The sequence below is a fragment of the Lutjanus erythropterus genome, chromosome 12 (genome assembly GCF_056507025.1).
Source record: "Lutjanus erythropterus isolate fLutEry1 chromosome 12, fLutEry1.hap2, whole genome shotgun sequence".
Classification (NCBI taxonomy): domain Eukaryota; kingdom Metazoa; phylum Chordata; class Actinopteri; order Lutjaniformes; family Lutjanidae; genus Lutjanus; species Lutjanus erythropterus.
Window position 1 is genome coordinate 28420288 of NC_139328.1, and position 15341 is coordinate 28435628.

General features: G+C 42.1%; 1 protein-coding gene across 1 annotated transcript in view; it reads left to right on the forward strand.

Moving 5' to 3' along the window:
• Positions 1 to 562: 562 nt before the first annotated feature.
• tmtopsa (teleost multiple tissue opsin a) overlaps positions 563 to 15341 on the forward strand; it is an 87761-nt gene continuing 72982 nt past the window's right edge. Inside the window, exons 1-2 of the mRNA XM_084732630.1 lie at positions 563 to 1358; positions 14592 to 14920. Of these exons, the coding sequence (XP_084588756.1) occupies positions 986 to 1358; positions 14592 to 14920 (702 nt within the window). The 5' untranslated portion in view covers positions 563 to 985. The remainder of the gene's footprint in view (positions 1359 to 14591; positions 14921 to 15341) is intronic.

Sequence of the window (15341 nt, forward strand, 5' to 3'; positions counted from 1 at the left end):
TGCCAAATGATGAACAAAGTACTTCATCTTTAAATAAACTTTAGATGTCTGTTGGAGGCTATAACTCAAAACTCTTATTTCCTGGTTCGACCTGCGAGCATCATTAACTCACCTACTGCTTTTTATAAATGAGACTTAACTGACATTTGTAGTAAATGGACCTGAGTTCATATTTCATTGCTGTATTTATGACCTGAATCGAAGAAATTAATGCTCGCGGTTTATACTCTTAAATCATTTTTATTTACTTCTAAACTGCAATTAAAATGCGCGGCAGCGTGGAGCACAGGGTTGATGAGTGGAGCTGCTGCTGCTGCGCTCCTCAGAGACCACGTTCAGCACCGCGGACAGCGCCGAGCATCAATCCGTGCAGCACCGGGAGGCAGAGGAGAGTCCCTCTGACTTTAAGGTGGACTTGGTGGATTCGAGCACAACAAGCGCAGCGCTGTGTGTTTGAGCCACATGATGATGGTACGATTGGTCTCCACGCTGCTCTCTTCCCCGCTCCTCCCTCCTCCTCCTCCTCCTCCTCCTCCGCCCAGACGTCAGCTGCCGGAGAGCGGGCATGTGTGATTTAAATCCGGGCAGAGAGGGAAGGTGTCTTTGTGAGAGACAGCGGCGTCTCTGGAAAGAGTGAGAGTGTGCGCTGTAGAAAGCCACACGGTGGAGCAAAGACCATCCAAACTTTTTGTTTCTTTTAATTCTCAAGTCCCCCTCCTCCCACCCACCCCTGAACTGAGACGCTAAAAAGTTTTGATCCCCAACAAAACAAACTTTTTACCCCCAACATTTGTGTTTGCCTCTACTTTTTCCACATTTCTTTCACAGCAACAAGTGTTGCGTGTCCATGTATTAGTTTCCCCACACACAGAGACAAAAAAAAAAGAAAAAGAAAGAAAGAAAATATGCCACCGAAATATTAGCTGTCTTTCAACGCTCAGTGGCCGCCTATAGTGTGCCACCGCCGTGACACCACCGGACTGCCATGATCGTGTCCAACGTGAGCCTGAGCGGCTGCGCAGGGGTCAACAGCGCCGTGTGCGCCGGAGCCGCGGAGGGGCACCTGGTGGGGGGCTCGTACAGGACCAGCCTCACCCCGACTGGGAACCTGGTGGTGGCCGTGTGCCTGGGCTTCATCGGCACTTTCGGACTTCTCAACAACCTGCTGGTGCTCGTGCTCTTCTGCCGCTACAAGATGCTGCGGTCGCCCATCAACCTGCTCCTGATTAACATTTCCATCAGCGACCTGCTGGTGTGCGTACTGGGGACTCCGTTCAGCTTCGCGGCCAGCACGCAGGGACGGTGGCTCATAGGAGAAGGAGGCTGCGTGTGGTACGGCTTCGCCAACTCGCTCTTTGGTGAGTAGAAAAGGGTGATGTTCATGCAAACGTTTTGTTTGTGCGTTTATTTTACATCTGGCTGCATATATTTATTACAAATTGTGGCTGAGTGATGCTATGCTTTGTGCGGGGACATTTCCCGGAGCACTGCGCTCGTTAGATCGGATGTTAAGCTTCATTTCTGGGCTCGAAATTGAGGATTTGGAGAAATTAGACAAACAATTGACTGTCTTTTCCTACGAAGCAAATCGTGATGTGCGCGGTGCGTCTTTATGGACGCATGAAACTTTCAGAGAAAAGCCTGAAAATAGCTCGTAAATGAATAATGAGGAAATGGTGAATGCTTATGCGCCAAATTCGACACCACCGAACATATTCGGACAATTGATCATGTTTTTGCATGCTTGAAAAATGCCCTTTTCGGTCTTCAAAGCTTTTCCTCTGTCTTTTTTTCTTAATTTTGGGTGTGATCACCCTGCAGTCTGTCACAGTACAGATCATTGAGGTCTTAGTAAAGCTACAGACTACCTTATTATCTTTGCATGCCTGCGGAAAAAAACATATAAAATCATTCATCACGACGATCGTAGACTTCCAGGATGCCTGCACACATGCAGACGTGCAGGTTTTGTCCTGGTGATGAGTTGTAAAAAGCCGTCCGGTGCGGTACGGTGTCATTATCTCCGGCTGACAGACTGTTGAATCACTTCCAGTCACTTCCCAAGCTGCACATGCATGCATGTAGACGACATAAGGTCGCTGGGGGTGTTTCAGGAAACATACATGGTGCTTAGTCATTTGTTCAAATGTCATTAGTAACTCTGAAGGACTGTCAGCGGCTGGTCTGGGTGCTCCCGTATATGAAGCAGTGTGCATCCCGCTATTAAATGGCCGCTAAACGCTCGTTACCATATCGTTGAGTGTGTGCGCCTGAGGCAAAGGGAAGCCTCATCACTGTTCATCTAGCTGGCCGCGCTGCTCTGCGCCGGGCTGCGGGATGGGACGGATGGAGCAGGCGGTGGCAGATGCATCAGCAGCGTTTGTTGCAGAGTAAAGTCACCCGGGGGAAGCGTGTGATGCGAGAGGGGACGCTGGTCCACCTTTGCCAGGAGTGCTGATATCGATGCAAATGGGGCACAATGATGCACGTGAGAATAAGGCACTTGCATACTCACTCACCTGGAACAGGACCGGGCTGCTGGGATGCTGCTGAGCCAGACAAAAAAAAAAAAAAAAAAGCCTAAGGGTTTATTTTTGGACGGGCCAAGGGTGCTATGGAAAAGTTGCAAACGAGGAGTTTTGCATTTAACTTCAAATGATAGAATCATACAGTTCTCCTCCTCATTTGCAGGGGTGGAAATAACTAATCACAGCTAATGAAATGGCTGTAATTAAAGCTACTGCAAGAAACAGTCATATTCTGTAGACATGAGGGACACTTTTTCCACCATAATAACATCAAAATATAACGTAAAAATTAAAATATCTAAAGAAAAATCTCATCCAGTTTCTTTTTAACTGGGTGTACTAGTCACTGACTTGAAAATGTAAATGCAAACTCGTTTCATCTGAATTAAACGAGAATCCGACCCGGTGACAGACATATGACCAGTGATATTGTTTGCTTATATAGGTCTTATGGAGTCATCAGTAATAAACTGAGACTGTTTCATAACCAGTTAAAACTCCTTGTAGTGACTTTAATTAATTTTTCACCTATTGTATGAGAAATTTTACTTGTACTTAAAGGGACAGTTCACCCCAAAATCAAAGACATATTTTCTCTTACCTGTACAGCTATTTAGTTTCCATGTGAGTTGAGTTTTCATAGGAGATGCCTTCTCTCAAATATAATGGAACAAAGTGACGCTGGGTTTGTGATGCTAGAACAACTCATGCAGACAAGTGAGAGACTCCAACATTAAAGGTTAGAGTTACTTAATCCATGTATTGCACAAGGGAAGAAACTTTCCACAAAGTGAGTGGTGGAGCATTTAATAAAATGATAGCATCTACCTGAAAAATCATGACCTGGTTACTCAGGATAATCCACAGACCTTGTTAGAAAATTCATGTAGGAACTGTTTTCTTTCTAATAGAAAGAAAGGAGTTCCGATTAGTGTCTACGGCAAACAGAAAGTAGTTCCAACAGGAAACTGCTCACGAAAATGGATTTCAATTTGTTTGTTTTCTTGGCACTTAAAGCACCACAAACTGAGTCCCATCTAGTTCTATTATATGTGAGAGAAGGCCGACACCTCGAAAACTCTGCAACTCACAACAAAACTATCTAGATGGATAAACACTGATTTTGGTATGGACTGACCCTTTAAGTATGCATTGCTCTATCTACTGAGTTACTTTTAAAATCATAAGTGAGATCCAAACCTTTCAGTGGTTTAGAATTAAGATTTGAAGAAACAGAAACCCCTTTTGATTTAATCCCTGCTCTTTATAATGCAGTGTCTCGGTCCTGTTCCTCAGGGACTGCTGCCCTGTGTGTTTTAGATTCAGATGATCAGCTCATCATTAAACCATGGCAGACGTCTGATAATGGACTGATCATTTGAATCAGGTGTGTTGGAGCAGGGAAACATCTAAAACATGCAGGGCGGCAGTCTGTGAGGACCAGGGTTGAGAAACAATACGATAATGCATTAACCATCAACAGCTAAAAGTAACTAATACTATGACTACTTTTTAAGAAGAATACTGTCTACTTTTACTCAAGTATTCTTCAGTTCTGAACTGAAGTCAAAGGCCAGAGTGCACATCTTTATAGAAATAGTTTTTTGAGGTTGGGATAAAGTTCCTAACTTCACATTGGGAGTTAATTGACAATTCTAAACAGCTGATCAGCTCACAGTGTAGGACTCATCGTCATCATCATCATCATTGTCACGCTCCTTTTCAGTCTCCATGCAGCTTGCCAAGTCTGGGGAGGTGTGGGGGTTGGAAAAACTCAATTCAAACAAAGACCATATATTTAGTAGGGATTCAACTTATTTACCATCTCTGGCTCTAATTCACTGCTTATTTTTGAATGCAAAGACTTACATATTACTTCTTTAAACATAAAAACTTCTTTTCTATCATCAGGAGTCTTTGGCCTGATGCCTGATTTAAAGATCTTTAATGAACAGTCTTTCTTGCTATCAGTCCCACTAATTGCTTTAAAAGCTTTCTAAACCACATTTCTGAGCAACATCCTTTGAAGACCAGGCAGCCTGAAATGTTGGGTTTTCAAAACACCCATTCATCCGCTCTTTGACATCAATACAATTTTGCAGCATTTGCACTGCTGCATATCATTAAGGTACTCTCTCGCTGTCCAATCAAAAAGAATATCTGGCACTGTGCGATTTAAAACCTACCTCTTAAAGTAATTGTTGCATATTTTTGGAAGACAAACCAGATGGGAGAGGAGATGTGGTTTGTGTACGTAATTTTAGACCTCAAAATACTGTAATTTTGTGCATGCAGTCAGATTCATAAGCCTTTTATGTTCATACTGATCCCTGTGATTGACAGATCAAATGTCAGAGGCTTCGATATGCATATCATACAAAATTCACAGCATTAAAAGCGCTTCTATTTGTCAAACTATACAAATGACAACTGTCAATCCTTTGGTCACGTTTTAATCATTTATCATGTTTTCATTACTTTGCTGCTTTCCCCTGAGCCATAGGCTCCGGTCCACATGAATTAATTATAGCCACTTATATTCATGGTCAGCTTCTTTCAAAAATGAATTCTTAAAGTTCATTGGATATTGGGATAAAAAATATGTCAACTTTGTGAATGGTTTTTCTCGGGTAAAATATTTAGAGCTTTTCAGAAATTGAGACCTCCACCTCCCTTTACCAGCTGCACACAGACTGCACATTTCACGCCGGACATCCACAGTCGGCGGCCGTAGCTTTAGTCTGATGAAGTCTGTATAAAGGGCTCGTGAATCTTGCACAAAGGGCTCCGTCTGACTCACTTCAGTGGGTCTAATTTCCTGATGTTTAAAGCTTTTCTTAAAGTGGAGCAGCTATTGGTAGCAACCTGCAATCTCAGCAACACACTATAGCCAAAATGTCAGGTCTTCTGATACCTGTTGGCACTAAAGATTTTGGGCACTGGTCCTTATCTAGAGGAGGAGTATCAAGAACTGGGGAAAAAGGTGAAGTTAAAAAAGTATCTGAAAGAAAACATAGATGCTGATTTTGTGACTTTTACTCATGTGCGACTCTGCGAGTTTTGTATTTTCACATTGACAGCAGACTCTGGGTGGACTATGAGACAGTGGGTCCCTGAGAGAGCCCTCCAGCATGGGGGCAAAACATTGAGAGTGAAAGAGGCTAAAATCTTTGCAAGTCAATTGTGTCTCTTTGCTGTTGCTGTTTCTCGACTATTTGTGGTCAGTTTTTCTCCCTCTGTTGCTGTTTTGTATCTTGTACATATTCTGCATGTCTGCGCTTGTTTTACTTTACTCTGTAGTCGTTTTCCATCTCTGCGTGGTTATTTTGTGACTCTTTGTGGTCCTTTTGCCTCCCTCTGAGTTTTTTGCCATCTTGTTATCGTCATTTTGCATCTTCATGAGGTAGTTTCACATTTGTTTGGTGTCTTTTTGCTCCATTTGTTGTAGTTTTATGTCTCTTTATGATCTTTCTGCATTTCTTTATGGGCGTTCGGCCTCAGTTTGTTGTCTATTTTGATCACAGTGTGGCCATCTTGCTTCTCTTTGTGGTTGTCTTGCACCTTGTAGTCATTTTGCATGTCTCTGTAGTCGTTTTGCACCTGTTGGATATCTTTCAGGTCTGTCTGTTGTAGTTTTGTGTCTCTGTAATCATTCTGCATCTCTTTGTGGATGTTTTGCAACTGTTTATGGTCTTTTCGGTCTGTCTGCAGTTTTTTGCATCACTTTTACGTCATTTTGCATCCCTTTGTGGTCATTTTGTGACCCTTTGTGGTCCTTTTGCTTCCCTCTGTGATTGTTTCACATCCTGTTATAGTAATTTTGCATCTCTCTGTAGTCACTTTGCTTTCCTTTGAGGTAGTTTTGCATCTGTTTGATGTCGTTTTGTTTTGTTTGTTGTAGTTTTGTACTTCTTGATGATCATTGTGCATCTCTTCAAGGTAGTTTTTATCTGTTTGTATTAGTTTTGTGTTCCTTTATAGCCGTTTCACTTTTTTGCATCTCTGTGATCTTTCTGCATCCTATTGTAATTGTTTTGCATTTCTTTGGAATAGTTTCATGTCAGGTACATTTTACAGGTGAAGTCCAGGAGGCCTCTTGGCCCTCCCAGATATGTGCCTGATAGGCTGGTTAAGTCATCCATCTGTACACCAGTGGAAAGAACTAAAGTTTTAAACACATTAAACTTATTGAGTTAGGAGGAGGCCTTTCTTCTTACTGGCTTTTGTCACCAGACCACTGTGTTGCTCCCCCTGATCTACTGCTAAAAGTTCAGCTCACACAGTTCAGTTAACTTAACTTCACTAAATTGAATTTTCCTTTGGTTAAGAACCTCTTAAATGTGTCAAACTTTTAAATTGAAAACAGACTCCCAGGCACTACTTCCACTTCCTATGGGATAAGTTGGCAGTTTCCAAAACAGGATTGCTTCATTTGAGACATATTGTGGGGAAAAAAGTGAGCCATTTCTCTGTATCTGGATGTACTCTGATTGTATCAACTGTCTCACTAACCCTGGTGTTATGCCGAGATTAAGCACCTTCTGAAGATCTGTAAAGCTGACATCCACAAGGAGCCAATTTATTAAAATCTGTCTGACAGGACTTTGGCTTCCACGAGCTAAAACAGAGAGATGGAAAGACAGAGTGTGTGTGAGTGAGAGAGGGAGAAATGGCTCGCAGACATCATTAGAGCAACCATTGGTTATGGATGAGTAATTCCTCGATGGGCTCATAAAACAGAGCGAAAGAAAAAGTGAGAGAGGGTCAGAGAAAGGAAAAGTGAAATTGATTGTTTAGATGAATAACGCTGGGTACAGCTTTGACAAAGTGACTGTGTCTGTCTTCACCAAATCTCTATAAAGCTTCTCTGAATGATCGATGTTCCTTCAAATTAGAGTGCATCACTGTCAATGACAAAAGACATTGTTAGCTTGGTGTTAGGACATTGTATTTCTGCTCCCTCTTCACATTGATTTCTACTTTTTGCTCGCTTGCTTTTAGCCTATAACGTCTTAGATTTTTGAATGACTGAACAATTCAAGGTCCACCGCTTTGACTTTGCGCCAACAGCACAAACTGAAGACAATTTGTGGAGACGTGCGTGTGTGTGTATGTGTGTGAATACACATTCACCCTATACTTTTTCCTTTGCCATCAGCCTCCTGGCACCCATTTAGCCGCTTCACCTCTCCTGCCCACCTCTTTGCATTTTCCTCTCTATCTCACTGAACTTTTATTGTCTTCTATTATACTGTGGGGGAACAAGAGAGGCTTTTTTTTTTTTTGGTGTTCGTTTGACACCAGGTCTGCGTGTTCCTGCATACTGTTGGCTTCCTCCTTCTGCCTCAAGTGGACTCTGCACACAGTCACTGGATTAACCTTGCACTGCTGCGCCCACTCTCTGCATACTGAAGTCAGATTCCCCTCCTGCACACGCACGCTCCAGCACAGATAGGGGCACAGGAATGGATGAGCATGTACAGAGGAGAGGAAATGCATATACATGTGCATCACGCAGGCACAGGCAACACCTGACCTGAGTGATGTTAATTTGATACGACAGTAAGAAGAAGTCTCAGCGGGGAGAAAGGAAGCAGAACAATGGCGCTTCGCCATAAAGGTCAGAGTGAGTAAGCCAGCTAACGAGTCTTTGTAATAAATAGGGAATTAGAAAGTTTTAAAGCAGAGGCAAAAATATGTACTGTGGGTGAAGGGTGTCTTCATTAATGTGAATAATCATGTTTGAACACAGAGGGTGACTTGGTGAAGAAGTCATCCTTCAGCTGGGGATACAGTGTACAATTTGAGCCTCTTTCTCACCCGACTTTTGTGCCACACAGCAAGGATCGGATTGGTTTCCAGTTCTATCAGTACGTTCCAATATATAAACATAGACCGGTATAATTTTATGTTAATTAACTACACCGAGATTTGTATAAATGGAGTTTTCCAGCACAAATCCACGTTACAGTAACAGGCCCGTTGTTAGTCCTTCTGTGATACTCAGTGTAGGAGCTAAACTTGACTTCTGGCCTCAAGAATGTGACAGCCACCTCACATATGGTTCAGAATAATTCAGTGCAAAAATTACTATTACCAACATAAACCACAACATTCTGAACAGACACATCACAAACACTGACAAAGCACAACATTTGTGTTTTGGAACACAAAACAACAAATTACAAATACTCTGGCGTTTCAGAGTCTGTAACTGTGAAACACTTACAGTGAACCTGCTGTGGTAAACTTGCTGACTTGCAACTTCTTGTTCATTGGCTTTCATGAGGAGTCACATGTGACACCCAGTGCTAAAAAGTTGGTATTACCGGTCCGGTCTGGTCTGTGGCTTAATATCAAACTGATTTGAAAATTGTTTAAATTGGCCCAACGCTATGATGCGTAATGTGGACAAATCTGGACAATTTGGCAGCACGTTTCTGCCTTGTTAGCATCACTGGTTGCAAACAAACTTCTGTCTGCCTCTGCACTTTCAAACAAATCTCTGTTGACAATTGTCAATAGTCAGAGTGGTCCACTGGGGCAGATGGGCCATTTTATTTTCAATTTCACACTTGTTATGGCTTGACAGTTGGACCGTACAGTGTGAGCTCATAAATCATGAACTTTGGCTTTACATCACAGACGATTACCCATACAGTGCGAGTGGAATTAAACAACATTACTAAAATCACACAGTGTATGGCCAGCTTTAAAGTCAGCCAGACATTTGGCATTTGGTGAAAGTTTTTGTCTACCTGTTGGCGGTGTCATGGTAGTTCTGTGCACCTGAGAGAAAAGACACCGGGATGGGATTTATAGAGCAAACACAGCTTTATTCGATCCTGTGTTTTTCATTCAAACTGTCCTTTCCTGGATACACAGTATCAGACAAGTGATACCGAAGCAGATGCTTTTCAACAGACAAATAAGACAGATGCAGTGAGGGAGCAGATGCTCCTTTGTTTTATTTCAGACATTATCAGATCATAAGATGTTTCATTTTGGAATATTAGATTCAGCTGCCTTTGATCCTGCTGGAGGACTAGAGGACTGATGGGGGGTGAGGTTTGATTTTAGATGCTGTGAAGTTACATCTAAAGTTGTGCGGGTGTCTTTCACTATGACATGACATTCCCTCGAATAAAGATTTACTCTCAAAGTGTGTAAGGAGAGAAAGAGCTGCTCTCATCAACAGTTTATGTGATGGGATCAGCTGTTATAATCAAGTTTTCATATTAAATGTACAACCCCATGAATCATAATCAAGTACAATATTTTCATCGAGTCTTGGGGCACGGGGGTGGCTGCAAATTGGTTCATCAACATGATGGCTGCAAGTATTACATTTTGCTGCTTCTGTATTTGAGTCATGGAGGAGGGCTGCTAATTAGCTTTTGTAATTTTGAGAAACTGTGATTTGATTTGGCTCCTCACTCTAAGCTGGTTAATGGAGACTAAAGAAATTTAATACTAGATGTCATCAGTCTGTCATCTTAGAGATGTGCTACATAACTCGCTCTTAACCAGGGGTTTGGGAATGCATGGCCTCACAGAGTTTACGGTAAAGGACAGAAATCAGAAATCAAGTCCTTACTGCTGTAACATCCTCTGCCTCTGCTTTTCCTGTCAGTTATTTTATCTATCAGGAAACCTTGGAGTGTTATTATCTCGCTCATACCGTTAGGGATCCAATATACTGGATCAGTGGATCCAATACTGACCTTATTAAGTGGTTCAGGTATTGGCCAGACGTGACTGATGATGATCCCAATGAGTTCCACGCAGTGAGTGATACAGATTTTAAATAAGAGCGCTGGTATCGGTGTAGTTCATGGTATCAGCAGTAATTGGTATCTGGAGAGAAAACATAGGACTGGTGCATCTTATACCACAGCCACTTATCACAGGCAATCAGAGAAGCTGTATCCAAGGCAACATCCGTTTAAAAAAAAAGGTTTTTCACATGACAAATCTAATTTATCATCACCTTCCGAAACAACAAACAGTATATTCACACCCTTATCAGCATGAGGACATCCTTCATCAGTACCTTCAAAAAAAAGTTAAGGCAGAATATACAGCATTGTTTGAAAACACACTATTTAAAGTTTGCCCCTCTTCCTCAGCTCAAGAAATGAGAGACCAATAGAGCGCGTGCTGTGAGACCAAAGCAATGAATCAGAGTAATTTTCTGATCATTTTGCAGCGATCATGTTCTCAAACAGAAATAAACACACCCACTCCTCCACACAATGCCAAATTTTGTGTGCATACAGCTGGAGTGATCCTCAGTCTGCTCTGCCTGTGTGTAAAACTCTGTCTGCAGCTCTCACAGACAAAGAGCCATGGAGAGAGATGGAGAAAGAAATTTAACCATCGACCGTTATGTTTTCTTTTTTTTTTTTTTTTTATAGAGCTGTAACATCAAAAACTGCATCCTGTATTGTCTGGGGACTACACACCACTGCCAGACAGGCTGAAGCCCAGAGGCATCCAAACACAGCAAAATATTTAAAAACTACAGGCAGAGGGAAGGGTCTCTGCAGATACAAACATCATCACACTTTTATCAGCAATTCTGATGATATGATGTATGATTATGTTTATGAATCTATACTTTTTTTTTTAAGGAAAATGCTGCATAATATGTTTTTATATCACAAAAACATTCAAAGATTCATATGACCCTTCACTTATTTGTCTTCACTTTGGTTAAGATTGAGTAACATTTTAATAGTTAGAGCATGCTGTTGTTTCTGCAAAAAAAAAAAAAAAAAAATCTTTGGTGGGTTGACAAAACAGTCAACACTCAAGGACAATTTACTCACTTATTCCAGAGCTTGTGATAACTTCACCTGCAAATAAATAATGTGTGACATGGTTTAGAACAACCACAATATTTCCTAATGTTACCCATTCAACTGCTGTTTTCAAAGTCAAGGCTGGGAAACAGCGCTGAGTAGAAGGCAACATGCACACACACAAAGCCCAACAAAAGTCATATCAAAGAGTAAACATGTCTTATGTCTTGTCATGGGACATGTCTTGAGAAAGGTCCATGTGACCGAAACGTCTGCGCTGACAAGCGTGTGCGGGAAGTGATTGCTTTTCTTTGATAGGAAACAGTCCATGACATCCTTTCTGAGAGGTGTAGTCTAAATTATCTTTTGAGAAGTTTGTTTTTAGTTGTGGTTAGCCCCAAATTCGCGTATAAAAGTTATATACGTCTTAGCAAGTAGCAACCACAGTACTGTATCGATAAATTCCAGTGGCCTATATGTAAAAACTGATACAGAACTTTCGGTGAAGCACTGACTGGAACTATATTGGAAGTATGTGAATGGACCAATCAGAGAAGTGTGTAAGCTGTAAAAATTCATTCACCAATCAAAAGTCCAAAAATCCAAAATAAATACTACTCGCCTTTCGCTGCCTGCTCTACAACACACTGGAGTAAAGGCTACTTCTATCTAGTCTTGCATTAGAAATTGGATTGATAATTGGAGATATCACCAACTGCCAGTTGTCTGGGAAATTCTAGATGCAAAATAGTTGCTTGAATGGTGGCGAGAACATCCACCAATGAACCTTACATGCTTCGGAGGACACGCCTTACCAGAAACAATGCTCTGCCCCCATTCTCCCCAGTGATAGGCACACATCTTTGCCATATTACCGCGCCAATATGAGAGACTGCACCTAAAGACTTTCTGCAGGTTTTTTTTTTTTGTTTTGTTTCCACCCAGTGTTTGCAATGAAAAACTGGGAGAATGTCCTCAGTCTGTATTGAGCAAAGTGTTGAGAGACTGACTTGTGAGTCTAACTTCTGCCACACTGTGGTTCAAGGTAACAAGTGCTGCTGTCGCACTATACCAGTGTTTACTGACGACACAAAGCCGACACTATATCAAAGATTTTACTATAGTCTGAAGATGAGATCAGCCGGTCCATCTGTTGTGAGAACACAGTTCTCCTGCTGTGTCATTGGAAGCTAAACAGAGTGCAGATAGAGAACAACAGAGGAAAAATCACAGACCGGATGTGACAGGGCAGCAATAAGCAGGGTTGAAAGCATCTTTAGTCAAAATATATGTGAAATCTGTTTGGGATTGGTTGCTATGAGTCGGCGAGCTCCGATCAAACAGAAACACAAGTGGGTTGTTGTAAAACTGTGTTGACTTTGCAGTATTGTGGTAACAGAGCTAATAAAAACCCAGAGCTAAGCAGTCTCTGCCGGAAAAGCAACATGATTGCAATATCTGGGGGCAACAGATGAGCGTAGCATGCTGTGCCAAAGAGACTCTGCAGTCAGGGGTATATGCAGCGTGGTCAGTGTATCTGCACAGTGTGCAAGTACACACAGAAAGGCACAAAAATGTTTGTTGAAAACAACCACCCTCAATCACAGGGCTCAAATTTGTTTCCATCTTTTTCAGCTGGCTCTAACTTTTCCCCCTCCTCAGTTTTTACCTTTATTCATTCATTGTGCTGCAGGAGCCATGGCGTCGGCACCTCAGTGAAAGGCCCGGACCGCCTTCTTCGTGGAGCATCCGGTTTAGGTCTGCTTTACTGCCATTGAAAATCAATGGGCATGAAGGATGGTCTCTTGGATCATAATGGCTTCAAAACAAACAGCAGACAGGATATAAAGGCAGAGGGTTCAGCCTTAACACTGACCTCCAGGTTCCTGCTCCTCCACCTCTGAGATACTGAGACACAAAGACATCCAGATACTGAGATGCAGTGTGTGTGTGTTCATTGAGCGGTTGCAGAAAGATAAGAAAGCTTCTGGAAATCTTCAGTGTTGTGTTTCAGTGCATTGCTTCTGTCAAGCAGAGACACTACAGGCAGTGCTGTTGTTTATGAGTGTGTATCTGCTGTAGGCTCCCTGGCATGCGAACTGAAATATTAGATGATTCCACCACCGTGTTTGCAATAATTTTATTATGCTGCACTTTTCACTTGAGCAATTATTTTCCAAAATCATAACCCGCCCTCTCTTTGAAGCTGTAAACCATAAAGCTCATTTTAGCTGCACTTTTGATATCAGAAAGAGCCATGAAGCTTTATCACAGTGACAGTGCACGCTGTCCTCACCAGAGTAGATGAACATTTGAGCAGCCGCTGCCTTTTTGGTTCAAACTGATGGTCCCATAAAACGTGAAGTAAAGTAGTCTGGGTATGAGAAGGAAGAAGACACCTGCGCATGAACTGAACTCCTTTTGTTAACAGTTAAAGGGGAAATTTGGCACTCTCCATGTCCAGTAAGTGTTGATGGTAAATGTAGTCAATTGAGGCAATAAATTCCTCAGTGTTGCTGATTGATCAAGAAAGTCCAAAATCTGTTCTTCTTCCTGCATCCAGTGACATCACAGTGATGTCAGTGGATGCAGGCAGAACTAGATAGCCAGGGGTGTGATAAATTAGTATTTTTGTCACCTAATGTTATGTTCTGACCATAACTCTCTTGGTAAATATAGGTTTAATTGATTAACAACTCGCCAGTATAGTCCACATAACTTGTAGGCTCTATCATCTGAATTAACACAACGCAAAGTCTGCCATCAGCTCTGTGTGGAAATACTTCAAAAAAAAAAAAAAGTGAACAATGAAGATGTAAAGTGTGCGCTATGTGAGAGATGCATCAAATGTGCCAGACAAAGGTTCAACAAGCAGTTTTTTTTAAACTTTGAATGATCACTGACGGTATTAGACAGTACACTATAGTGGTCAGGGTGTATTTCATCTTGTTGCATTTAGTATTGCCTGAAAAATGACCAGTGTCTTTTGACTGTACCTTAAGTTATACCTTAAAAACAAGTGCATTTCCTGATAATTCTGGGATAGCATGATTCTGTACTTGGGATATTTTTCATGAAAAATATTCATCCCTAGCATGCACTGGGGACTTTCTGATTTCAAATGACTACATTTACCATCAGCACTGACTGAAAATCCACATGAAATGTTCAAGTTTTCTCTTTAATGTGATATGTTTCTACACACTGTGTTCCTGTACCACAAATAATGGTTACTTGTGTGACCTGTCTCCCTCTGTAGGCATCGTGTCCCTGATCTCCCTGGCTGTCCTGTCCTATGAGCGCTACAGCACCATGATGACCCCCACTGAGGCGGACTCCTCCGACTACTGTAAGATCTCCTTGGGCATCGCCCTGTCATGGGTCTACTCCCTCGTCTGGACCATGCCGCCACTCTTTGGCTGGAGCAGCTACGGCCCTGAGGGTCCCGGGACCACCTGCTCTGTTGACTGGACGGCCAAGACAGCGAATAACATATCGTACATCATCTGCCTGTTTGTCTTCTGCCTCATCGTGCCATTCCTGGTGATCGTGTTCTGCTATGGGAAGCTGCTGTGTGCCATCAGACAGGTGAGGCATTACGGGGGCGGGGACGGCGTCCAATAAATTTGTAGTAGCTGCACAAATGAGCCTGTGTTCAGTTTCAACACTGGCTGCCATGTTAAAGGTCACCGTGGGATTTTCAAACCTAAAACCACATTTCCCATAAACCCTAATAAGTAAAGAGACAGAGTCATGAGTAAGTGTCGCTCATATGTTTTCTGACAAGACAGAGACATGAAATGAAAAAAAATATTGCACTTTTTTCATTTACAGTCTCATTACAGCCTCCCTTTTTTATAGAATATCTTCCCTTTAAGCCATAAAGACACTCAGCAGTTGTCAAACAAAAGATAATAAATGGCTGCATTTATGTAGCACTTTTCTCCAAACCACTTTACACATCACACACCACACACATTAGCGTCGCCTCCTCAGCCAAAGCCACAAT